This window comes from Bombina bombina, chromosome 11 (genome assembly GCF_027579735.1).
Source record: "Bombina bombina isolate aBomBom1 chromosome 11, aBomBom1.pri, whole genome shotgun sequence".
Classification (NCBI taxonomy): Eukaryota; Metazoa; Chordata; class Amphibia; order Anura; family Bombinatoridae; genus Bombina; species Bombina bombina.
The window spans coordinates 108616833-108641892 of record NC_069509.1 but is presented as its reverse complement, the minus strand read 5'-3'; the positions used below and the strand labels follow the sequence as shown (position 1 = coordinate 108641892).

Genomic DNA, 25060 nt, shown 5'->3' with positions numbered 1-25060 from the left:
GCAATCATTTTGTCCATATATATACACACACACACACACACACACACACACACACACACACACACACACACACACACATATATATATATATATATATATATATATATATATACACATACATACATACATACATACATACATACATACATACACACATACATTGGCACTCCTGCATTTCTGTAGACTTTTTATATCCACTGTATATGTGTATATGTATATATATATATATTTATATAAACCACTGATGCGTCATGTCAGTGTCTTTCCTACAAATGACCTTTTGTATTTAGGCACGCAATATTTGTTCAAGCATTCATTCCAGCTATGTTTGCAAGATTATGTTTAAAGATTCCAATATTGTAACAAATACAAGGATAGCCCCTTTCATTATCTGCCCAAATAATCAAACACTGTTGTGTCTCTACATGATGTCTCTGAAATAACAATTCACGTTTTGACCGCTATCTGCTTTTCGTTTAGCGTTTGTCTTTGTCAGATATTATTTTACAGCTACTGTTGTATTTTTGAAAAGAATTACAAATCCTGTGAATTTGTTTATGATTTTAGTCATTGGCAATTGTAGGAAGAACGTACACAATAACTGTTTAGATGAAGATAAATTGTGATATGACAGTTCTCATGGATTTGCTTAGTCGTAGATGACTATGAGCTGCTTTGTTTCACATCCCAGGTGTTAATCGTATTTCCAGTGTCGTGAGGGAGCAGATCAACAGATGACAATGTCTTTAGGCAATGAACTTGATCTCTAGTGCAGGTCTTTACCAGCTAATTTCAACAACCCTTACATAGCTGGAGTGTAATGTTTCGCATGTTTACAATCCATTAATACTTAATCTGATCGCCTATAATTATTTACCTTGATAGACAGCTGTTTCTTTTAGATGGCAGGCTATTTTTAAGTCTTTGTTTTCATTTTAAAACATTGTCCCAAAGCTAAAATTAATTTTTTTTTCTTGTAAAAAGTAATTTGAAAAGAATTCTTCAGACACCTTATTTCACAGTCACAACTGAAAGCTAAGTGAAAGTCAATGAAAGTTGCTGCTTGATGTCTATAATTCAGTGGGTGACATAGCAGTGCTGATATACACCAGTTTCTAATTGCTTCATAATTTATTTTTATCACTGAGAACACAAGATGTAATGCATGGAAAAAGTTGCTGTTACTTTTAGGCTTTTAAAAGCTACTTTTAAGAGACCTTAAAGGGACATGAAACCCAATTTTTTTTCTTTCATGATTTAGGTAGAAAATACAATTTTAAACAACTTTCCTATTTACTTCTATTATCAAATTTGCTTCATTCTCTTGGTATCATTTGTTGAAAGAGCAGCAATGCACTACTGGTTTCTAACTGAACACATGGGTGAGCCAATGACAATCGGTATATATATGCAGCCATCAATCAGCAGCTAGAACCTAGGTTCTTTGCTGCTCCTGAGCTTTCCTAGATAAACCTTTCAGGAAAGGATAACAAGAGAAGGAAGCAAATTAAATAATTGGAATAAATTGAAAAGTTGTTTAAAATCTGTCTAAATCATGAATGTTTAATTATGACTTTAACTGTCCCTTTTAAACTGCTGGGTAAAATTATGGTAGCATGGCTTCTACTCAACGAGCTTATGCTTTTCCTCCTTACCTGCAGTTCTCTTTAAAGCTGTTATTGTATTTTAACCCATTACAGAAGCCAGTGGTAAAGCTCTGAATTTTTTACTGGGTACCGCCATCTTGTATCGCACGTATTGTTGTATCCTGTGACAGAAGAAGTGCACTTTCACAGATCAGTGATGCTACTGGCTTTTTGAAAGATGTACTTGCACTTTGGGTAAACTTGCAAAATAGAAAGCAGAAACTTTACATATTTTTGTGTTTTTTTACACAGTCAAAACGTTGCATAAATATAAAAAAAGCCCTCCGGAATAATATAGAGCAAGGATGGCCAACTGGCGGCCCATGAGACACGTGGCCTTCTGCAGTAGTTTTTGTGGCCCCTGGGAAAAAGCATGTTTGTCATCGTTTTTTGGGGTCCCAAGAATTCTGGTGGTGAACAAAATAATTGGAGGGGAGAACAGCAGATAGAGGATACCTTGCAATATTATATAAATTAGGCTCTGTGCCACTGGACATTTTTAGGAAAAATATTATTTGGATGTAGCCATACGTTTATATGTAGCCTATAAGGGTCCTATATATTGATCTGAAAACCTTCTAAAATACTTGTATGTGCCCTCTCATACATTAGGAAGTTGGCCTTTACTGATATAGAGCAGAGCCAACACTGCAAAAAATGTACAGCTCCTGCTCTGTATTGTGCATGATACGGCTTGTCAAGTAGACAACAATATTATTCACTCGCAGCTAGGGAAGCGCTCAGACACAAACAGCGTGTCTAGTCCGATCACGTGACGCTCTTCACGTAGTGCACACACCCTCTTGCTTGACGTCCGTGATGACGTATCAGTTTTACTCATCTGCTCCGGTGCAAAGGAAAACGGAGCGCTCCATCCACGCTCACCAAACATAAGAACAGCAAAGTCCAGCGCACCCGGTAGCAATGAGACTCAACAAAGTAATATATGCCAAGTAGTTACCTGTTTTTTAGAACATGTGGAAAAAGTGGCTAAACAAGCCAAATATGCCTAATGGCAAAGTACTCCAACACGTCAGGAAATAACAGCAAAAGACAGGCAGCAGGATAGAGAATAAGATAGGTCAGACGCGTTTCCTTATGTTGCTACATAGTAATCCTCAGTGACCAACAATATTATTCATATGTCAATGTGAACCGCTTCTGTCAGTGTGTGAGAATACTTCAATTCCAAGATGGTGGCGCCCAGTGTAAAGATAAAGAGCTTCACTTACCACAACAGGTGCAAGAGGAAAATCAGTAGCGTGGTTAGTAGCAGCAAGTTTAATGCCCCTTTTAATAATAATAATAATTATAATAATAAAAAAAGTGTTAAAAAAAAAAGTAAGAATGTATAAATTAGAAGTGACCGTACAGGGCAAATGTTTTGTGTGTTAAGATTTGTCTGAATACAGAACCAAAATAGTTGGCAGAATGTAGGGTCCAATAAAACTTTAAAAATGCTCAATGGAAAGGATATTAATAATGCTACATCGCTAAAGGGAATGAAGTGGCTGAATCCCAAATACTTCAGAATTAATTTAGAAATTCTTAACGAGTCTTTTTTATTATAAAATAATATTAATAATTGTCCTGTGTTTTAACCAAACCTGAGACACATAAGAATTCTCCATCCATAACTCATATCTTGTTTCTTCAAGTAACCTAACTTAAAACCTACCTAGCTCTTTATGGCTCTTCACAGACTTGCTGGCATACAACTATCCATTTTTATAAGTGTTTTATTAATCTTAAATGTTTGCAAATAAATTAAGGCTGGAAATAGAAAACCATCTTTTTTTACTTTAAAGGTTCAGTCTGCACCAAAATTGTTATTGTTTAAAAAGATAAAAGCCTTTACTACCCATTCCCCAGCTTTGCACAACCAACATTGTTATATTAATATACTTTTACATTTAAACCTCTACATTTCTGCTTGTTTCTAAACCACTACAGCCTCTTATCACATGCTTTTTTATTAGCATTTCACAAGAGAATGCTAATCCATGTGGGCCATATAGATAACATTGTGGTCTCTTCCTTGTAGTTGTGCAGGACACAGCACTGATTGGCTAAAATGCAAGTTAATATATAATAAATAAATAAATAGCCATGTGATCAGGGGGCTATCAGAAGAGGCTTAGATACAAGGCAATCACAGAGGTAAAAAGTATATTAATATAACCATATTATGCAAAACTGGGGAATGGGTAATGAAGGTATTATCCATCTTATAGACTTCCTTTTATTTGGCAAAAAATATATATTTTAAAAGTCACATTTATTGAGCATCCAGCAGAAATGGGTTTAGACAATGTTAGTGCAGCCAGCAGGGTGCGGTACAGTCAGCATTTCTGTATGATTATTAGGCTTGTGCATTTGGATTGTTTGTTACAATCCGAAGGTGGCCGCTCACATCATTGGCTTTTTTTGGAGCTGCATTTATTCTTATGAAAGTGAAAGGTACTAAGATCTGTTCAAATCCAGATCTTAGTGTGTTTCACTTTCCCAAGTATAAACGCAGCTCTGAAAAGAGTTTACCTGTAATTGGCTACAACTGATATACCAAACTAAAAAATTTGCCGGCATACAGATCACACAACATTTTTATGGACTGTTTTGAGCCCGTTCTATGTCATTAGCTGTAAACTGTTCATTTAGTACTCTTCCCGTGCCTTAATTTGCCAATTAATGGCATCGATGTAGTCTCCCAATAAGATGAGATGGGGGATCGTCACTGGTTTAACCAGTTTACTTCCAGCTCTCTTTCTTTTTTCCCCAGTTAGTGCATTCACGCAAATGGGCCTTTGGGAAACCCCATGCTTGACAAAGGCTTTTGACTCTGTGACTTTCAAAGGGCAGCCATTTAGGTGCCTGATCTATCTGTTCTGTAATTAGTCTAGCGTTAAGCAGTTTATTTTGGTTATATAGGTCGTTAATTTCTGTAAAGTTCCATGCAGACAAGTCTGAATAGTGTATATTTGTGAGACCAGTGAGTAAACCTTTAAAGGCTGTGGAAGGGTGAGGGATGTGGGGCTAGTCTACTCTTTATGATGTCGAAGTGTATGCCAAGTGAGGCAGTTACCTTTGATGATATAGTTAGTGAGTGGAAGATCCAACAGTCTATGTTTAGGTACCCATATCGGGTCTCCTAGTTCAGGACCCCTGGGAAGACGAGCCATCTCAAGATGAAACCATCCAGGTCTTTCTAACTTATAACTCCAACCTGCTATATAAGTCAGTCTGGTAGCATCATGATATAAATGTATATTGGGGAAGGCTTATGCCACCTTTAGAGTAAGGCAGTTGTAAAATGAGGTTGGCGATACTCTGAGTCTTACCTTTCCATACATATTTTAGAACGAAAGATTAGTTGGGATAGGTATGATTTAGGTACCGTGTATGGGATACATCTGAATAGAAACAGGATCTTAGGTAGTATGGAAATTTTGAGGGTGGCAATGTGACCCATCCATGAGACTTCATTGTAGTCCCATCTGTTAAGCAATTTTTTAATTTCAGCAATTTAGTGGTTCAAAGTTGCTTTGAATTATTTTAGAGATTTCCGGACCTAGAAGAACTCCTAAGTGTTTGATCAAATCTGTTTTCCATTCAAACCAAAAGTGGCTCTCATAAGACTACTTAGGGTCTCAACATCTATATTGATTGCCAGTGCTTCAGTTTTAAGAACATTGAGTTAATACAGGCTAATTCTCCAAAACTTCTCTAGAATATTGAAGACTTCCCTAATCGAGGACATAGGGTTGGTTACAAGTATAGTCACGTAATCCGTAAATAGAACGATTTTCTCTGAATGTTCTTCCAGAGTAATACCATCTATTGAGGGAGATATTCTAATCACCTGGGCCAATGGTTCCATAACTAGTGCAAAGATCAATGGGGAGAGAGGACAGCCCTGGAGGGTTCTATTAATATTGAAAGGTCTGGATTTGAAACCTATCCCTCTCACCGTAGAAAATGGGCAAGAGTGCTTGAACATTTTTAATAAATTGTAAAGGAAAACCAAAGATCTCTAAGACATGCCATATATATTCCCATTGCACCCTGTCCAACGCTTTCTCAGCATCTAGTGACAGGGCTGCCATGGGAATCCCTCTTTTTGCTGCTTCCAAAAATATTTGAAGTAGTTTTCGAGTATTGTCTGGGCCCTGTCTGACATGTAAATCCCACCTGGTCAACATGAAAAATGGAAGGTAAAAGGTGAACAATTCTGTTAGCTAACAATTTGGAGTAAATCTTCATATCTAAATTTATCAGTGAAATTGGTCTAACTCCCGCATTGAGAGGGGTCTTTGCCTGGTTTTGGGATCATAATAATTGAAGCCTCTAAAAATTATTTGGATAATTTACCTTATCTACCTACTTCCTCAAACATTAGCTGTAAGAGGGGGTAATATGCTGTTGAAGTGTTTTAAAAAAGGTTCCTGTGAAACTGTCCGGCCCTGGGGTTTTATTGGGTTTAATTTGTTTGATCAATCAATCAATTAATTTTGTTTATAACAAAGTAACATAATAGATGAGGTTGAAAAAAGTCCGAAGTCCATCGAGTTCAACCTATACAAATCCAAAATACTTACAAAAAGCTCCTGTTAAGCTTACATAATCCCACTAAAAGTTGACCAATTTAATCATATCTATGAATTTTGTTTCTAGACAGAAATGTATCCAAACAATTCTTAAATGTATCTAGGGTATTTTTCATTCACTACCTCCTTTGGTAATGAGTTCCACAATGTTATTGCTCTTACAGTGAAAAAAACCTTTCAGTTGCAGGAGATTAAATCTCCTTTCCTCCAACCTTAAATTGTGACCTCTTGTAACAAACAATTTTCTTGGAATAGACAGAGCTTCTGCTATCTCTGTATATGGGCCTTGAATGTATTTATATAAAGTAATCATGTCACCTCTCAAGCGCCTTTTTTCTAAAGTAAACAAACCCAGTTTGGCTAGCCTCTCCTCATAGTTTTATTTCTCCATTCCCCTTATTAGATTTGTGGCCCTTCTCTGAACTTTTTCTAGTTCTGCAATATCTTTTTTGCGATCGGTCCCCAGAACTGCACTCCATACTCAATGTGAGGTCTTACCAGGGATTTATATAGTGACAGAATTATGCTTTCCTGCCTTGAATCAATGCCTCTTTTAATACATTCTAGTATCTTATTAGCCTTTGTAGCTGCTGCCCTGCATTGTGCACCCATATTTAGCTTGTTATCTATTACTACTCCTGAATCCCTTTCCTCTGCTGTTTGGCTAAGTCTTGTTATGGTGAACGGATCTAGTAAGCAGAGAGGTTTTTGATTTAAGGCGCTTCTCACCTGAAAAAAAAGAGAAGTTACTAGAATGCAGATTACCTAGAGAACTTGTGCTCACCTGTCTCACAGGTGTCCCAGGGAGATTTTCTGTATGGAGAAGGGGGTTGTTACATCGTTTCTATTTCCCATTTGCATTTACTTAGAGGGTTAGTGATCACCTACCTCAGCTTGTCATCGTGGAAGTTTTTGATAAGGTAAAGTGGCCTTTATATTTTGGAAGCGTAAAACCCCTTTCTCAGATCCATGTCATTGATAGTGGATTGCCATAAAAGCTGTGATCACCTTCCTTAAAGTGCTTAGTGTATGGACTGATAGTGGCTTAAAGGGACATAATACCCATATGCTAAATCACTTGAAACTGATGCAGCATAACAGTAAAAAGCTGACATGAATATTATCACCTGAACATCTCTATGTAAAAAGGAAGATATTTTACCTCAATTTCTTCAGCTAATGAGTAAATGCTCAGTGAACAGTTATACTTCAGCTACTGTGCAGCAGCAAGTTGGGGGAAAAATAGCCCATCAGCATTGCTGAGGTCATGCTTTGCTGTGATCCCATGAGATTTCACTGAAATCTTGTGAGATTTCATAGTAAACTTCCTTAAACTGGATAGGAAAATAACATGACTGTGCTTGCACATGACAGATGCACACTCCCTAGCAAGTCCTGGGACAAGCATCCTGATTGGCTCCTTAAAGTCTCTTTACAATGGGGTGTGAATATCTTCCTTTTTTACATGGAGATGTTCAGGTGATATTTTCTAGTTAGCTTTTTACAGCTATGCTGCATCACTTTCAAACCTCTCTGCCAATCTGTCTTCCTCTTGCCTCTAGGATCAAACACAAAATTCTCACTCTGACATACAAAGCCCTCAACTGCACTGCTCCCCCCTATATCTCAGACCTTGTCTCCAGAAACTCTCCCTCCCATCCCCTTCACTCTGCTCATGACCTCCTACTCTCCTTCCTCTCTTGTTACCTCATCACACTCCCATTTACAGGACTTATCCAGACTGGCTCCCCCATCTTGTGGAACTCTCTGCCTCGCTCCACAAGACTCTCCCCTAGTTTTGAAAGCTTCAAGCTCTTCCTAAAGACTCTACTGTTCAGGGATGCATATAACCTACGCTAACCTTACTTTATACCAGATCCTCTCCTCCATTGCTATCTCCTGAAACCCCTTAGCATGTAAGCCTAAGAGTCCATCTGTTTGTAGATCACCTTCTTAAAGGGACACTGAATATTATTCAGAGCATGCAATTTTAAGCAACTTTCTAATTTACTCATATTATCAATTTTTTTCGTTCTCTTGCTATCTTTATTTGAAAAAGAAGGCATCTAAGCTTTTTTTTGGTTCAGGCTCCGGACAGCACTTTTTTATTAGTGGATGAATTTATCCACCAATCAGCAAGAACAACCCAGGTTGTTCACCAAAAATGGGCCAGCATCTAAACTTACATTCTTGCATTTCAAATAAAGATACCAAGAGATTAAAGAAAATTTGATAATAGGAGTAAATTAGAAAGTTGCTTAAAATTTCATGCTCTATCTGAATCATGAAAGAACAAATTTGGGTTCAGTGTCCCTTTAAGAGCTGACTACAACAGTGCAACTCTTGGCAGGGCCCTCTACCCATTTGATGCCTATAATTGTTTTGTTGTACTCCGCCTTTGTTTATAGCGCTGCAGAATCTGTTGGCGCTCTACAAATAACCGATAATAATAAAATCATAATAATAAATGCTTCAACATTTAGGTATCCTGCCCCTTTAAGTCGTACTCTTGCTGTTGCTTTTGCAGGTATTTTTGCAAACTAAAGTCCCATTTTTTTTTTTAGTTTGGTTAAGAACAATTAATCTAATCATAGTTCTCTCTAGATGTTCCTAATTACCACACCCTTCTTGTGGACCAGGCTGCAGAAACGCTGACATGTTTGTTTCTTGCTCTTTTATATTTTTGTGTGTTATAATATTTTTACACGGGAAATTTAAGACTTAAACTAGGAAAAGAAAATAAATAATCCCTTGTATAGTGGAGTTGGGCTATTGGTACAAAATCGTAACTCAATGAGGGTACTACCTCCCTCAGAGGGACCCCCTCATGTCTGTGACTTGCTGACCCTGAATAAGAGTCATCGTTATCTGAACTCTGGACACTTCCTTCTACTGATTTTTTGACCTGTTAGCTGTTATGCTAATAACACTTCATTGTATTCTTCACTTTGTCTGTACAAATAAAGTTTTTTTTTCTGGTTGGGGGGGGGGGGGGTCACTGTATTGATTATTAAAGGACATTAAAACAAAAATTTTTGCTTTCATGATTCAAATCCCTTTCCTCCGCTGTTTGACTAAGTCTTGTTATGGTAAACGGATCTTGTTTTCTGGTGGGGGGGACACTGTATTAATTATTAAAGGACATTAAACCCCAAATTTTTGCTTTCATGATTCAGAATGGATCACCTCCTTCCTCACCGGCAGAACCCAGAAAGTTAGACTCCCACCCTTCATCTCCAAGCCCACAGAAATCAGCTGCGGTGTACCCCAATGCTCTTCTCTGAGCCCCACCCTATTCAACATCTACATGGCCCCTCTCTCCGCCATCGCCCGACGACACAACCTCAACATCGTCTTTTACGCCGACGACACCCAGCTAATCATCTCACTCACCAGTGACCCCACCACCGCCAAGAGAAACGTCCACAAAGGGCTGACAGCAGTCGCCACCTGGATGAACTACAACTGCCTAAAGCTGAACGCAGACAAGACCGAAGTCCTCCTCCTCTGTCCCTCCACATCCGCTTGGAATAACTCCTGGTGGCCCACAGCCCTCGGATACCCTCCAACCCCCACCGACCATGCACTAAATCTAGCCGTCATCCTGGACTCATCGCTCTCCATGGACCGGCAAATCAACGCCGTCTCTTCTGCATGCTTCCACACACTTCACCTGCTGCAAAAGATCTTCAAATGGATCCCAACCGAGACCAGGAAGACTGTCACTCACTCCCTCGTCAGCAGCCGACTGGACTATGGTAACGCACTCTACGCCACCATCAAGCTCCAAAAGAGACTACAGCGCATCCAGAACTCCTCGGCCAGACTAATCCTTGACATCCCTCGTCATTGCCACATCACCAAATACCTGCGGGACCTGCAATGGCTCCCCATCAACAAAAGAATAACCTTCAAGCTTCTCACCCACGCATTCAAGGCCCTCCACAACATCGGTCCCGAATACTTGAACCACCGCGTTACCTTCTACACCCCTGCCAGACAACTTCGATCGGCCGACCAAGCCCTCGCTGTCATCCCCCGCATCAGGAAAACCACAGCAGGAGGCAGATCCTTTTCTCACCTGGCTGCCAAGACTTGGAACACCTTCCCGCTGCACCTTAGACAAGCTACCGCCCTAACTAAGTTCAGAAAGGACCTCAAGACCTGGCTCTTCGACTGAACTGCAACCCTCAGCGCCTTGAGACCCTTACGGGTGAATAGCCGCGCTTTACAAGAACCCAATAGATAGATAGATAGAGACAGGGCATACCATTTTAAACAACTTTACTTCTGTTTTAAAAATGTCTTTATTTTGTCTTGATATTCTTTGTTGAAAAGCTTAAAGAGAGTGCATGTGTATGCAGCACTTTTACAGCAGTTTTGCAAGAAGGTTATACTGTACATTTGCAAGGCCATTAGGTTGCAGCAGTTTTTCCAGATATGTAGTGTTCCAGACATGTGCACACTACTTACCTAGTTATTGCTTCACCAAAGAATACCATGAGAGAGAACCAAATTTAAAGGGACAGTTTACTCAAAAAATGTCTCCCCTTTAATTTGTTCCCAATGATCCACCTTACCTGCTGGAGTGTATTAAATTTTTACAAGTATTTCCATTAGCCTTATATTAGCATTTAAAATTGTTTATTTAGCCTGTGGTATCCCCACCCACCCTGAAAGTTTTTGGTCTTGAGGCCAAGCTTTGTTAACACAGCCAGTAGAAAAAAATTACACTCCCAGTGGGTTATAGAAGAGATAAGGTAATAAAATGTTAATTTTCCATTGTTCTCTCCAAGTATTATTGATTGGTTTATGGACAGGTATTGGTTAGAGAAACATGTGTATGTACACAATGTGATAAATTAATGAGATCTGATTATACCTACAAGCTCAACCCATTTTATTAGGTTGTGGCTTCAGAACACAAAATCAGCTAATTCATATACACAAATAAGCCTTAAAAAAGCAAATCTCATACATTTTATACTCTGCAACTGGAAAAACAAGTAATTGGAAACACAATAAGGAAAACACTATTTTATAGTATACTGCCCCTTTAATAATATAAGCAAATTGTTATTTAAAATTATTGGGTTTAATGTGCCTTTTAAATGCAATAAGGTCAATCTTTTTTATCCTTGAATCTGGCCTTATGGTTTGCATAAAAGGAAACCCCAGATGTGGTTTTCCAGACATTGATGAAGCAAAGCTTATATTTGTAATTTTTTTTTAACATGACTAAATAGATAACAGGGACATGTAAGTCTCTTTTATATATAAATGAAGTAGCAATCTTTATTTGTATAAATTACATTTTAGCACCATTCTTCACTGATAGACACCAACATGATGCAATTGTAGCAAAAAGCACAAAAAACACACACTATGCGATGCCTTGAAAATTTTCCATAGAAGGATAAATTATAAACACCGGCTGGGTCTGCACAACTGCAAGACTGGCGGGAACAGCTGTAAATAGAGCGTTCCTTATTAGAGGCTTACAAGAATATCACAAAGTGCTCGGACCTTTCTATCTGTTGGAGCTGTGACCACCAACATTGTTGCTGCTTGGCTTTCATTTAGCTTTGGTTCTACTCACAATCACAAAGTGCATAGATCCCAAACATATCCTGTCCAGGCAATACCTGCTCAACAGGCTCTGGAGCATAAGAGTGTTGCACTTGTGAAACTCATTTTGACCGCATTTATCATTCCGTGGTGGACAGAGACATACATATTCGCCCTTGTCAGCCCAGCTTCTCCTCTGGCGGGCAGCAATCTGCTGCCTGCATTTAACATTGCACACAAGAGATCCTTGAGCGCGCGTGTGCAACACAGCCCCCTGCCCGCACACAGCCAATGAATCGCTGGTAGGAGCTGTCAATATGAAATTTACCACCTAAGAGGTGGAGAACAGGGTAGGGAAGCAGCGGTCTGATGACCGCTGCTTGATAAATACTGACTGACTGCAGGTTCTCTTGTGCAAACCAACAGTCAAAGGGGGGAGGAAGACTTGATGAACCGTGCCCGTTAAGTTTATAAATTATCCTTCTTTGGAGCATTTTCAAGGCATCGCATAGTGTGTGTTTTTTGTGCTTTTTGCTACAATTGCATCTGTTTTATATTTTGGTGTGGGACATAAATATTTTTTTTATATATATATATATATATATATATATATATATATATATATATATGATTTCCCTCTCTTTATAAGAGACTTGTGTTTCTCTGTTACCTATCTAGTCTTATTACAAATAATTTAGTTCAAGGGTCTGCACCAGTGCTTTATAGCAGTTTATGTATTAATTTAAGATATTGTGAGGCTGCACCAATTATTAGTTTTATATTTGTCTATGTATAAAAAAGGGAATTTTTAAACTGTTTGTTTTTTTCTTTCTAATTATTATTATTATTATTTTTTTTTTTTAGAGTATGAAATCAGCAGAGCTAATTGGAACATTTGTGAATCCAGAGGTATTTCTAAAGCTAATACTGCCTTCACTTAAAAAATGTCCACTTGCCTCCCATTTGATGATCCTGGCAGCAGTTATTAGAGGAAGCACAAAAGAGATGCTGCAGCCCTATTTACACCGTATAACCAGTGTGATCTCTCAGGCAGAGATCTGTCAGGGATCAGAAAAGGTGAGAAATAGAATTGCAAACTTTTGTGATGCTATGATCTGTTGTGCATATGTAAAAATCAGGAATTAACCCTTTGAGTGCTAAGCACTTTCCCACCTGGGTGCTAATATTTTCTAAGTTTTTTGTAATTTTTTTTTAATTTTTGAAAAAAAAATTCTTTTTTTTAATTTATTTTTTATTACAGACCCCCAAAACTTACTGTTAGGTGATTACCTTTCCAACAATGGGTCTTGGGGGTCTGTGGCTGCTTAGATGCCTGAGATAAAGGCTTCTAAGCAGCATGCCCCCTCCTCCTATACTTAACATTGTTAAGTATAAATAAAGTTGCGCGGTGGCGTCATCACGTCATTACGTCATTGTGCATTACGTGAAGCCCCGGCGATGCCTGTCACTCTACAGGAACGATCGCCGGGGGTAGGAGCGGTTAGGAGCCCCCAGATCTCCCTCAAAGTGGGAGAGTGCTCATGACGGCTCTGAGCCGTCATTAGCACCAGAGTGAGAAACTCTGTGACGGCTCAGAGCCGTCATTAGCACTCAAAGGGTTAAAGGAATATGAAACATTTCTTTTTCTTTCATGATTCAGATAGCGCATGCAATTTAAAGGGCCACTAAACCCAAAATCTTTCTTTCATTATTCAGATAGAGAATACAAATTTAAACAACATTACAATTTACTTTTATTATTTATTTTGCTTCATTTTTTAGATATCCTTAGTTGAAGAAAAAGCAATGCACATGGGTGAGCCAATCACACGAGGCTTCTATGTGCAGAAACCAATCAGCAGCTACTGAGCATATCTAGATATGCTTTTCAGCAAAGAATATCAAGATAATAAAACAAATTGGATAATAGAAGTAAATTAGAAAGATGTTTAAAATTGATTTCTCTTTCAAAATGATGAAAGAAAAAATGTGGCTTTCATGTCCCTTTAAAGCAACGTTCTAATTTACTCCTATTTTCAATTTTCTTTGTTCTCTTGTTATCTTTATTTGAAAAAGCAGGAAATGTAAGCTTACGAGCCGGCCCATTTTTGGTTCAGTACTTGGGTAGCGATTGGTGGCACTACATTTAGCCACTAATCAACAAGCGCTACCCAGGTGCTGAACCAAAAATGGGCCTGCTCCTAAGCTTTACGTTCCTGCTTTTCAAATAAAGATACCCAGGTAACGAAGAAAAATTGAAAATAGGAGAAATTAGAAAATTGCTTAAAATTGTATGCTCTATCTAAATGATGAAAGAAAAAAATTGGGTTTCATATCTCTTTAAAATAAGTTGACGTTAACTCTATTTATAGTGGGATCAGGACTAACAGAGAATTGATGCTTGTGTACAACTGATACTTGAGTATGAATTCTAGTTTTATTGACAGACAAATTCTGTTGGTTCTTTCTGTGCTAAAAGCTGAATCACGTTACAGTGATATATCATATATGTAAAAAAAAAAAACTGACAAGAAAATATCACATGAGCATCTCTGATTAAAATAGGAATATATATTACCTCATAATTTCTTTAGTAGCCACATCCCATTGTGGAGGAAATGTGTGTGCATGTAATCCGGATGCTTGACCCAGGACTTGCAAGGCAGTGTGCATCTGGCATGTGCAGGCAGTCACTTTATTTCCCTACTCGGTTCAAAGAAGTTTACTATGCAATCTCATGAGATCATGTTAAAGCCCAACAAGATCTCAGTAAAGTGTGAACTCAGTACTGATAATACTGATTGGATTTTTTTTACCATGCAAATAAGAAAAGTAGCTGAATGGTAACTGCTCACAAAGCATTTAAACTTTCCAATTTACTTTAATCACATATTTTTGCTTTGTTCTCTTGCTATTCCTAGTTGAAAGCTAAACCTAGGAGGCTCACATGCTAAATTGTTAGACCTTGAAGGTCACCTGTTATGTGAATGCCACTAGAGGGCGTTAGTTCGTGTGTGTCATATAGATAACATTGAGCTCACGCACGTGAAGTTACCTAGGAGTCAGCACTGATTGGCTAAAATGCAAGTCTGTCAAAAGAACTTAAATAAGGGGGCAGTTTGCAGAAGTTTAGATACAAGGTAATTACAGAGGTAAGTGTATTATTATAACTGTGTTAGTTATGCAAAACTAGGGAATGGGTAATAAAGGGATTTTCTATCTTTTTAACCCTTTGGCTGCTAAGCCATTTCCTACCTGGGTGCTAAGCTGGATTTGAGCTTTTTATTTTCTTCTTAAATGGAAAGAGTCCACAGCTGCATTCATTACTTTTGGGAAATAAGAACCTGGCCACCAGGAGGAGTCAAAGAAACCCCAGCCAAAGGCTTAAATACTCCTCGCACTCCGCTCATCCCCCAGTCATTATTTGCCTTTCGTCCCAGGAGGTTGGCAGAGAATTGGTCAGAATTTTTAATTTTAGTTTCTTTGTCTGTTATGGAGGGTAGTACTTTTCGGCATGGGACAGGAGTTTTAAGTAGTCCTGTCAGTCTCTCAGTGAGGGCTTGGATGAAAGTTAGAGTCCGGAGATGCAGGGAGAGTCTTTCTGCGAAACCATCCCGACTCATGTTAACAGCTCCTCAAGCAATCGGCGTTGTCTAACTTCGCTCCGCTGCCTGCTTTCTTCTCTCAAGTCCATGGCGGAGGGGATGCTACTATCCGTCACACTTGGAAGGCTGTGTTCCTGTTCCACGGCGTAGATTTCGGTAAGATCGTTTCATTTTACTTTATTCATCAATGTACTGTTATGTGAATGTTTTCTGTAGAGGCTACCATCTTGCGGGTCTAACTTATCATAAGGGTCTCAGTGAGTCTCTTTTAGTATCTTGGAATCGAGGGTTAATATCTCCTGAGGGGGGTTATTGAACAGGGGGGGTTTATAATCATATTTGTTATGTGATTCAACCTGCTTATGTGTGTGATGTTTATGGGCTTGTGGTTTGGAATATTGAGGCCTCTGGAAGTGACACAGCCTTTTGGTTAGGCACGCTTTTTTGGACTGTATGGTTCACCTTGTGTTCGGGCGTAGTTCTGTTCCGTTTTCCATTTCCGCATTCCCGACCCTGTGGCTAAGGAAAATTTCTAGTCTGCAAGGGTCTGGTCATAGGAGCTGGTGAGTGCCCCAGTCATTGGGGGTGTCAGGTGCCGTTTTTGTTTTTACTACTTTAGTCCATATTTATATATCCTCTATCCAGTTATGGAGGAGTCTGATACTGAGACTATTTCTCCAACATAGGTGTGTCCGGTCCACGGCGTCATCCTTACTTGTGGGATATTCTCTTCCCCAACAGGAAATGGCAAAGAGCCCAGCAAAGCTGGTCACATGATCCCTCCTAGGCTCCGCCTACCCCAGTCATTCTCTTTGCCGTTGTACAGGCAACATCTCCACGGAGATGGCTTAGAGTTTTTTAGTGTTTAACTGTAGTTTTTATTATTCAATCAAGAGTTTATTTTGAAATAGTGCTGGTATGTACTATTTACTCAGAAACAGAAAAGAGATGAAGATTTCTGTTTGTATGAGGAAAATGATTTTAGCAACCGTCACTAAAATCCATGGCTGTTCCACACAGGACTGTTGAGAGCAATTAACTTCAGTTGGGGGAACAGTGAGCAGTCTCTTGCTGCTTGAGGTATGACACATTCTAACAAGACGATGTAATGCTGGAAGCTGTCATTTTCCCTATGGGATCCGGTAAGCCATGTTTATTACGATCGTAAATAAGGGCTTCACAAGGGCTTATTAAGACTGTAGACTTTTTCTGGGCTAAATCGATTCATTATTAACACATATTTAGCCTTGAGGAATCATTTTATTTGGGTATTTTGATATAATAATATCGGCAGGCACTGTTTTAGACACCTTATTCTTTAGGGGCTTTCCCAAAGCATAGGCAGAGCCTCATTTTCGCGCCGGTGTTGCGCACTTGTTTTTGAGAGGCATGGCATGCAGTCGCATGTGAGAGGAGCTCTGATACTTAGAAAAGACTTTCTGAAGGCGTCATTTGGTATCGTATTCCCCTTTGGGCTTGGTTGGGTCTCAGCAAAGCAGATACCAGGGACTGTAAAGGGGTTAAAGTTCAAAACGGCTCCGGTTCCGTTATTTTAAGGGTTAAAGCTTCCAAATTTGGTGTGCAATACTTTTAAGGCTTTAAGACACTGTGGTGAAAATTTGGTGAATTTTGAACAATTCCTTCATGTTTTTTCGCAATTGCAGTAATAAAGTGTGTTCAGTTTAAAATTTAAAGTGACAGTAACGGTTTTATTTTAAAACGTTTTTTGTACTTTGTTATCAAGTTTATGCCTGTTTAACATGTCTGAACTACCAGATAGACTGTGTTCTGAATGTGGGGAAGCCAGAATTCCTATTCATTTAAATAAATGTGATTTATGTGACAATGACAATGATGCCCAAGATGATTCCTCAAGTGAGGGGAGTAAGCATGGTACTGCATCATTCCCTCCTTCGTCTACACGAGTCTTGCCCACTCAGGAGGCCCCTAGTACATCTAGCGCGCCAATACTCCTTACTATGCAACAATTAACGGCTGTAATGGATAATTCTGTCAAAAACATTTTAGCCAAAATGAACACTTATCAGCGTAAGCGCGACTGCTCTGTTTTAGATACTGAAGAGCATGACGACGCTGATAATAATGTTTCTGAAGGGCCCCTAACCCAGTCTGATGGGGCCAGGGAGGTTTTGTCTGAGGGAGAAATTACTGATTCAGGGAACATTTCTCAACAAGCTGAACCTGATGTGATTACATTTAAATTTAAGTTGGAACATCTCCGCATTCTGCTTAAGGAGGTATTATCCACTCTGGATGATTGTGACAAGTTGGTCATCCCAGAGAAACTATGTAAAATGGACAAGTTCCTAGAGGTGCCGGGGCTCCCAGAAGCTTTTCCTATACCCAAGCGGGTGGCGGACATTGTTAATAAAGAATGGGAAAGGCCCGGTATTCCTTTCGTCCCTCCCCCCATATTTAAAAAATTGTTTCCTATGGTCGACCCCAGAAAGGACTTATGGCAGACAGTCCCCAAGGTCGAGGGAGCGGTTTCCACTTTAAACAAACGCACCACTATACCCATAGAGGATAGTTGTGCTTTCAAAGATCCTATGGATAAAAAATTAGAAGGTTTGCTTAAAAAGATGTTTGTTCAGCAGGGTTACCTTCTACAACCAATTTCATGCATTGTCCCTGTCGCTACAGCCGCATGTTTCTGGTTCGATGAGCTGATAAAGGCGGTCGATGGTGATTCTCCTCCTTATGAGGAGATTATGGACAGAATCAATGCTCTCAAATTGGCTAATTCTTTTACCCTAGACGCCACTTTGCAATTGGCTAGGTTAGCGGCTAAGAATTCTGGGTTTGCTATTGTGGCGCGCAGAGCGCTTTGGTTGAAATCTTGGTCGGCTGATGCGTCTTCCAAGAACAAGCTACTTAACATTCCTTTCAAGGGGAAAACGCTGTTTGGCCCTGACTTGAAAGAGATTATCTCTGATATCACTGGGGGTAAGGGCCACGCCCTTCCTCAGGATCGGCCTTTCAAGGCAAAAAATAAACCTAATTTTCGTCCCTTTCGTAGAAACGGACCAGCCCAAAGTGCTACGTCCTCTAAGCAAGAGGGTAATACTTCTCAAGCCAAGCCAGCTTGGAGACCAATGCAAGGCTGGAACAAGGGAAAGCAGGCCAAGAAACCTGCCACTGCTACCAAGACAGCATGAAATGTTGGCCCCCGATCCGGGACCGGATCTGGTGGGGGGCAGACTCTCTCTCTTCGCTCAGGCTTGGGCAAGAGATGTTCTGGATCCTTGGGCGCTAGAAATAGTCTCCCAAGGTTATCTTCTGGAATTCAAGGGGCTTCCCCCAAGGGGGAGGTTCCACAGGTCTCAGTTGTCTTCAGACCACATAAAAAGACAGGCATTCTTACATTGTGTAGAAGACCTGTTAAAAATGGGAGTGATTCATCCTGTTCCATTAAGAGAACAAGGGATGGGGTTCTACTCCAATCTGTTCATAGTTCCCAAAAAAGAGGGAACGTTCAGACCAATCTTAGATCTCAAGATCTTAAACAAGTTTCTCAAGGTTCCTTCGTTCAAGATGGAAACCATTCGAACTATTCTTCCTTCCATCCAGGAAGGTCAATTCATGACCACGGTGGATTTAAAGGATGCGTATCTACATATTCCTATCCACAAGGAACATCATCGGTTCCTAAGGTTCGCATTCCTGGACAAGCATTACCAGTTCGTGGCGCTTCCTTTCGGATTAGCCACTGCTCCAAGGATTTTCACAAAGGTACTAGGGTCCCTTCTAGCTGTGCTAAGACCAAGGGGCATTGCTGTAGTACCTTACTTGGACGACATTCTGATTCAAGCGTCGTCCCTTCCTCAAGCAAAGGCTCACACGGACATTGTCCTGGCCTTTCTCAGATCTCACGGATGGAAAGTGAACGTGGAAAAGAGTTCTCTATCTCCGTCAACAAGGGTTCCCTTCTTGGGAACAATAATAGACTCCTTAGAAATGAGGATATTTCTGACAGAGGCCAGAAAAACAAAACTTCTAGACTCTTGTCGGATACTTCATTCCGTTCCTCTTCCTTCCATAGCTCAGTGCATGGAAGTGATCGGGTTGATGGTAGCGGCAATGGACATAGTTCCTTTTGCGCGCATTCATCTAAGACCATTACAACTGTGCATGCTCAGTCAGTGGAATGGGGATTATACAGACTTGTCTCCGAAGATACAAGTAAATCAGAGGACCAGAGACTCACTCCGTTGGTGGCTGTCCCTGGACAACCTGTCACAAGGGATGACATTCCGCAGACCAGAGTGGGTCATTGTCACGACCGACGCCAGTCTGATGGGCTGGGGCGCGGTCTGGGGATCCCTGAAAGCTCAGGGTCTTTGGTCTCGGGAAGAATCTCTTCTACCGATAAATATTCTGGAACTGAGAGCGATATTCAATGCTCTCAAGGCTTGGCCTCAGCTAGCGAGGGCCAAGTTCATACGGTTTCAATCAGACAACATGACAACTGTTGCGTACATCAACCATCAGGGGGGAACAAGGAGTTCCCTAGCGATGGAAGAAGTGACCAAAATCATTCTATGGGCGGAGTCTCACTCCTGCCACCTGTCTGCTATCCACATCCCAGGAGTGGAAAATTGGGAAGCGGATTTTCTGAGTCGTCAGACATTGCATCCGGGGGAGTGGGAACTCCATCCGGAAATCTTTGCCCAAGTCACTCAGCTGTGGGGCATTCCAGACATGGATCTGATGGCCTCTCGTCAGAACTTCAAAGTTCCTTGCTACGGGTCCAGATCCAGGGATCCCAAGGCGGCTCTAGTGGATGCACTAGTAGCACCTTGGACCTTCAAACTAGCTTATGTGTTCCCGCCGTTTCCTCTCATCCCCAGGCTGGTAGCCAGGATCAATCAGGAGAGGGCGTCGGTGATCTTGATAGCTCCTGCGTGGCCACGCAGGACTTGGTATGCAGATCTGGTGAATATGTCATCGGCTCCACCTTGGAAGCTACCTTTGAGACGAGACCTTCTTGTTCAGGGTCCGTTCGAACATCCGAACCTGGTTTCACTCCAGCTGACTGCTTGGAGATTGAACGCTTGATCTTATCGAAGCGAGGGTTCTCAGATTCTGTTATCGATACTCTTGTTCAGGCCAGAAAGCCTGTAACTAGAAAGATTTACCACAAAATTTGGAAAAAATATATCTGTTGGTGTGAATCTAAAGGATTCCCTTGGGACAAGGTTAAGATTCCTAAGATTCTATCCTTCCTTCAAGAAGGATTGGAAAAAGGATTATCTGCAAGTTCCCTGAAGGGACAGATTTCTGCCTTGTCTGTGTTACTTCACAAAAAGCTGGCAGCTGTGCCAGATGTTCAAGCCTTTGTTCAGGCTCTGGTTAGAATTAAGCCTGTTTACAAACCTTTGACTCCTCCTTGGAGTCTCAATTTAGTTCTTTCAGTTCTTCAGGGGGTTCCGTTTGAACCCTTACATTCCGTTGATATTAAGTTATTATCTTGGAAAGTTTTGTTTTTAGTTGCAATTTCTTCTGCTAGAAGAGTTTCAGAATTATCTGCTCTGCAGTGTTCTCCTCCTTATCTGGTGTTCCATGCAGATAAGGTGGTTTTACGTAGTAAACCTGGTTTTCTTCCAAAAGTTGTTTCTAACAAAAACATTAACCAGGAGATTATCGTACCTTCTCTGTGTCCGAAACCAGTTTCAAAGAAGGAACGTTTGTTGCACAATTTGGATGTTGTTCGCGCTCTAAAATTCTATTTAGATGCTACAAAGGATTTTAGACAAACATCTTCCTTGTTTGTTGTTTATTCCGGTAAAAGGAGAGGTCAAAAAGCAACTTCTACCTCTCTCTCTTTTTGGATTAAAAGCATCATCAGATTGGCTTACGAGACTGCCGGACGGCAGCCTCCCGAAAGAATCACAGCTCATTCCACTAGGGCTGTGGCTTCCACATGGGCCTTCAAGAACGAGGCTTCTGTTGATCAGATATGTAGGGCAGCGACTTGGTCTTCACTGCACACTTTTACCAAATTTTACAAGTTTGATACTTTTGCTTCTTCTGAGGCTATTTTTGGGAGAAAGGTTTTGCAAACCGTGGTGCCTTCCATTTAGGTGACCTGATTTGCTCCCTCCCTTCATCCGTGTCCTAAAGCTTTGGTATTGGTTCCCACAAGTAAGGATGACGCCGTGGACCGGACACACCTATGTTGGAGAAAACAGAATTTATGTTTACCTGATAAATTACTTTCTCCAACGGTGTGTCCGGTCCACGGCCCGCCCTGGTTTTTTTAATCAGGTCTGATAATTTATTTTCTTTAACTACAGTCACCACGGTACCATATGGTTTCTCCTATGCAAATATTCCTCCTTAACGTCGGTCGAATGACTGGGGTAGGCGGAGCCTAGGAGGGATCATGTGACCAGCTTTGCTGGGCTCTTTGCCATTTCCTGTTGGGGAAGAGAATATCCCACAAGTAAGGATGACGCCGTGGACCGGACACACCGTTGGAGAAAGTAATTTATCAGGTAAACATAAATTCTGTTTTTGATTTCAGATTCTGTGTCCGGTGACAAATCCAGATTGGCCTTGTTGACACATGTCAACCAGTTTTGTTCCGTATGCCATATGAGAGCGCCTTGTTCCTCCGGCTCGGGGAATCAAGGGACTGTTGAGCCATATGCCTCTGGGGGTCCCGTCCTCCGACAGGCGAGTTCCCTACCAATTCATACATTTACACATGTGGGTAACCCAGCTTATGATTCCTCCATGCGGGGTGGCGCGTTCACCCCCGGAGGTTGCAGCACGTTTCCGCTTCCACATAAATCAACGTCTGGACTCTGCAGACGAACAATCAGGCGATTGTTCGTCTGCAGAGTCCAGACGTTGATTTGAGAAAGTGCTTGTGCCCTATTGTCCCGGGCCTTCCGCCTTGGGGAGGGCCTCTACAGTTCCCCGTGGGTGTAACTGTCCCTGAGTGTTGTGCCTTAAGTTACAGGATTGCGCGCCTTCGCGTATTGCTCAGGCATGTTTTTCAGTTATTGAATGACCCTATCGTTACCAGATACGGGGATTTTCAGTCTGCTAATTCGAATGGTGCACCTCATTAGACATATGGGGATGAGGTAATCTCCTGATTGTCATTTGTTTGAGATCTTTCCCAGTTTTTGAAAGATAGGGCTCCGTTTGGCTGGTCCTGCGCGTAGGCCTGTGTCTTTTTAGGCGTTAACCTCCGGGTTTCCTTATATTTTATTTTTATCCGATGGGATGTCCTTTTATTTGTTTTTGTTTCATTCGGGAACCTTCTGGAATTGATGCTCTTTATTACTTCTTTGGAAGTTTTTTGGACATGTTAGTCCTATATAAATTGTCTGTTTTTTCTTTTTTTCTTTTTCCCCCTATGAGGGAGAATTTATTCAGCTTGCCGGTTAGGACCCTAGGTGCAGGCTGGTCCTGTCTGGTTCGTTCGGTCTTGCGGCTGTTCCGACACGTGGCGCTGTTCTGCTCGGCTGGTTCGGTAGAAGCGCCGAGTGCTTAGGTTATCATTGTGTTTCATGTTCAACTAAGCATTCGAGAGGACCTTTTGGGTTCGTGAGGCGGGAAGGATTGTTTCAGTCCTTTATAGCCTTTAGTCATAGATGACCGGGCAGGGGAGTGTTCTGCTGCATCACTCTGACTTCTGATTTCATCAGAACCTAGAGTCCCCCCCCCCCATGTGGTGGAGGACTGGAGGGCTTAGCGCCCCTTTACTGCAGTTGAGCGGTTTGGCCTTCTGTTTTAAGCCTCTGGATTTGTCCTTTTGGGCTCGATCCAACAGCTTGTACAGGATAGCTGTCTAGCATGCGGAATGTTTGCAGTTTAAAACCTGTTGCAGCTCTTGACACCTTGCAGGTGTACGCATAAGCTGTTTATAGTATAGCTAGATGCAGCTCTTAGTCTTGGACGTGTACTGTCTGTCTGAGTTATAAGAGACCTTTGGGTCTTCTTCCATTGTCTCCGGGTGAGTTGGATCTCCTTTAAGGGATCTGTGTTTCCGGGTGATGGTTGTTCCCTGTGGGGACTTGGTTTAGCTCAGGGTTTCCCGGAGCTGGGAAGGCTGAGTGCCTTTCTCTTCCTTGGGTCCTCTGCTTGTGCGAAGGTGATGGGGAGTCTTGTCCTGCTAGTAGGATTTTTTGACCTTGAGGTATCCCTTGGTTGTCCTGAGGCTCTGAGAAGTCTCTTCATAAGACTTCTAGCCTTGCTCCTTGGAGCATTGTACTTAGCTAGGGGCGGTTCCTTCCTTTGGTTGGGGCTTTTGAGTTCTTCTCGCTATCCAGATTTCTGCATATGCATCCATTTCCCTTGTGTCTGGCTTTTTGACCAGTTGGGGTGTTTAGTTCTAGGGTAAGGTTTGCCTGAATTATTAGGTGCCCGGACCTGCTTTTCTCCCTGAGACTTCCGGTTGCTGAGGCTTCCCTTGACATTTTTCTTTTCCAAAGATATGACGAGTCCACGGATTTCATCCTTACTTGTGGGATATTAACCTCCTGCTAACAGGAAGTGTCAAAGAGCACCACAGCAGAGCTTTATATATAGCCCTTCCCCTCCACTCTCAGTCATTCTCTTTGCCTGTTTTATACTAGGAAGACATGGTAAAGTGAGGTGTTAGTTTTAGTTTCTTCAATCAAGAAGTTTTTTATTTTAAATGGTACCGGTGCGTACTATTTTCCTCAGGGGGATATGGAAGAAGATTTCTACCCTGAGGTTTGATGATCTTAGCATTTGTAACTAAGATCCATGCTGGTTTCCACAAGACTTCTGAAGGTAACCATGAGACATCTTCAGTGTGGAGACCGGTTTCATGCTACAAGCAACATTAAGGTATGTGCAGCCTTTTTTTCTGAGGAGACTTGGTGTATCAGAACTGGCTGGCATTATTTCCCTGTATGGAATGGGGTTAGCAGTAAACCCTATTTTATATTTATTATTAGTTGATATTTGGGCATTATGTGACATGGGAGACAATATAAAAAAACAATGTTTTATGTTTTTTATTTTTGGCACTTAAAACTTATTGGTTTTATGCTTGAGGGTTATATTGTGTATTTTTACTTTAGTGCAAAACTGCATTTCCATGTGGTGGTGTTTGGGCCTACTCCAACTTTTGACCTTAAGGGGTGGAGCCTATTTTGGCGCAATTTCTTCAGGCTTAGTAGCAGCAAACAGTAACTCGGTGGCTCCTGGACTGTGTAGATGGTCTAAAGGGTTGGAAACTTGATTCGAAGTACCCTGGGGGCAGGTAGGCTGTGGATGAAATCCGTGGACTCATCATATCTTTGTAAAAGAAAACTAAATTTATGCTTACCTGATAAATTACTTTCTTTTACGATATGACGAGTCCACGGCCCACCCTGTTCTTTTTAAGACAGTTTTTCTTTATTTGTTGTAAACTTCAGTCACCTCTGCACCTTTTTAGCCTTTCCTTTTTCTCTTCCTATACCTTCGGCTGAATGACTGAGGTTGGAGGGGAAGGGGAGGGGCTATATATACAGCTCTGATGTGGTGCTCTTTGCCACTTCCTGTTAGCAGGAGGTTAATATCCCACAAGTAAGGATGAAATCCGTGGACTTGTCATATCGTAAAAGAAAGTAATTTATCAGGTAAGCAT

General features: G+C 41.0%; 1 protein-coding gene across 1 annotated transcript in view; it reads left to right on the top strand.

The window, feature by feature from the left end:
• DNAAF5 (dynein axonemal assembly factor 5) overlaps positions 1–25060 on the top strand; it is a 288383-nt gene that overhangs the window by 68304 nt on the left and 195019 nt on the right. The window contains exon 6 of the mRNA XM_053695125.1: positions 12683–12895. Within this exon, the coding sequence (XP_053551100.1) occupies positions 12683–12895 (213 nt within the window). The remainder of the gene's footprint in view (positions 1–12682; positions 12896–25060) is intronic.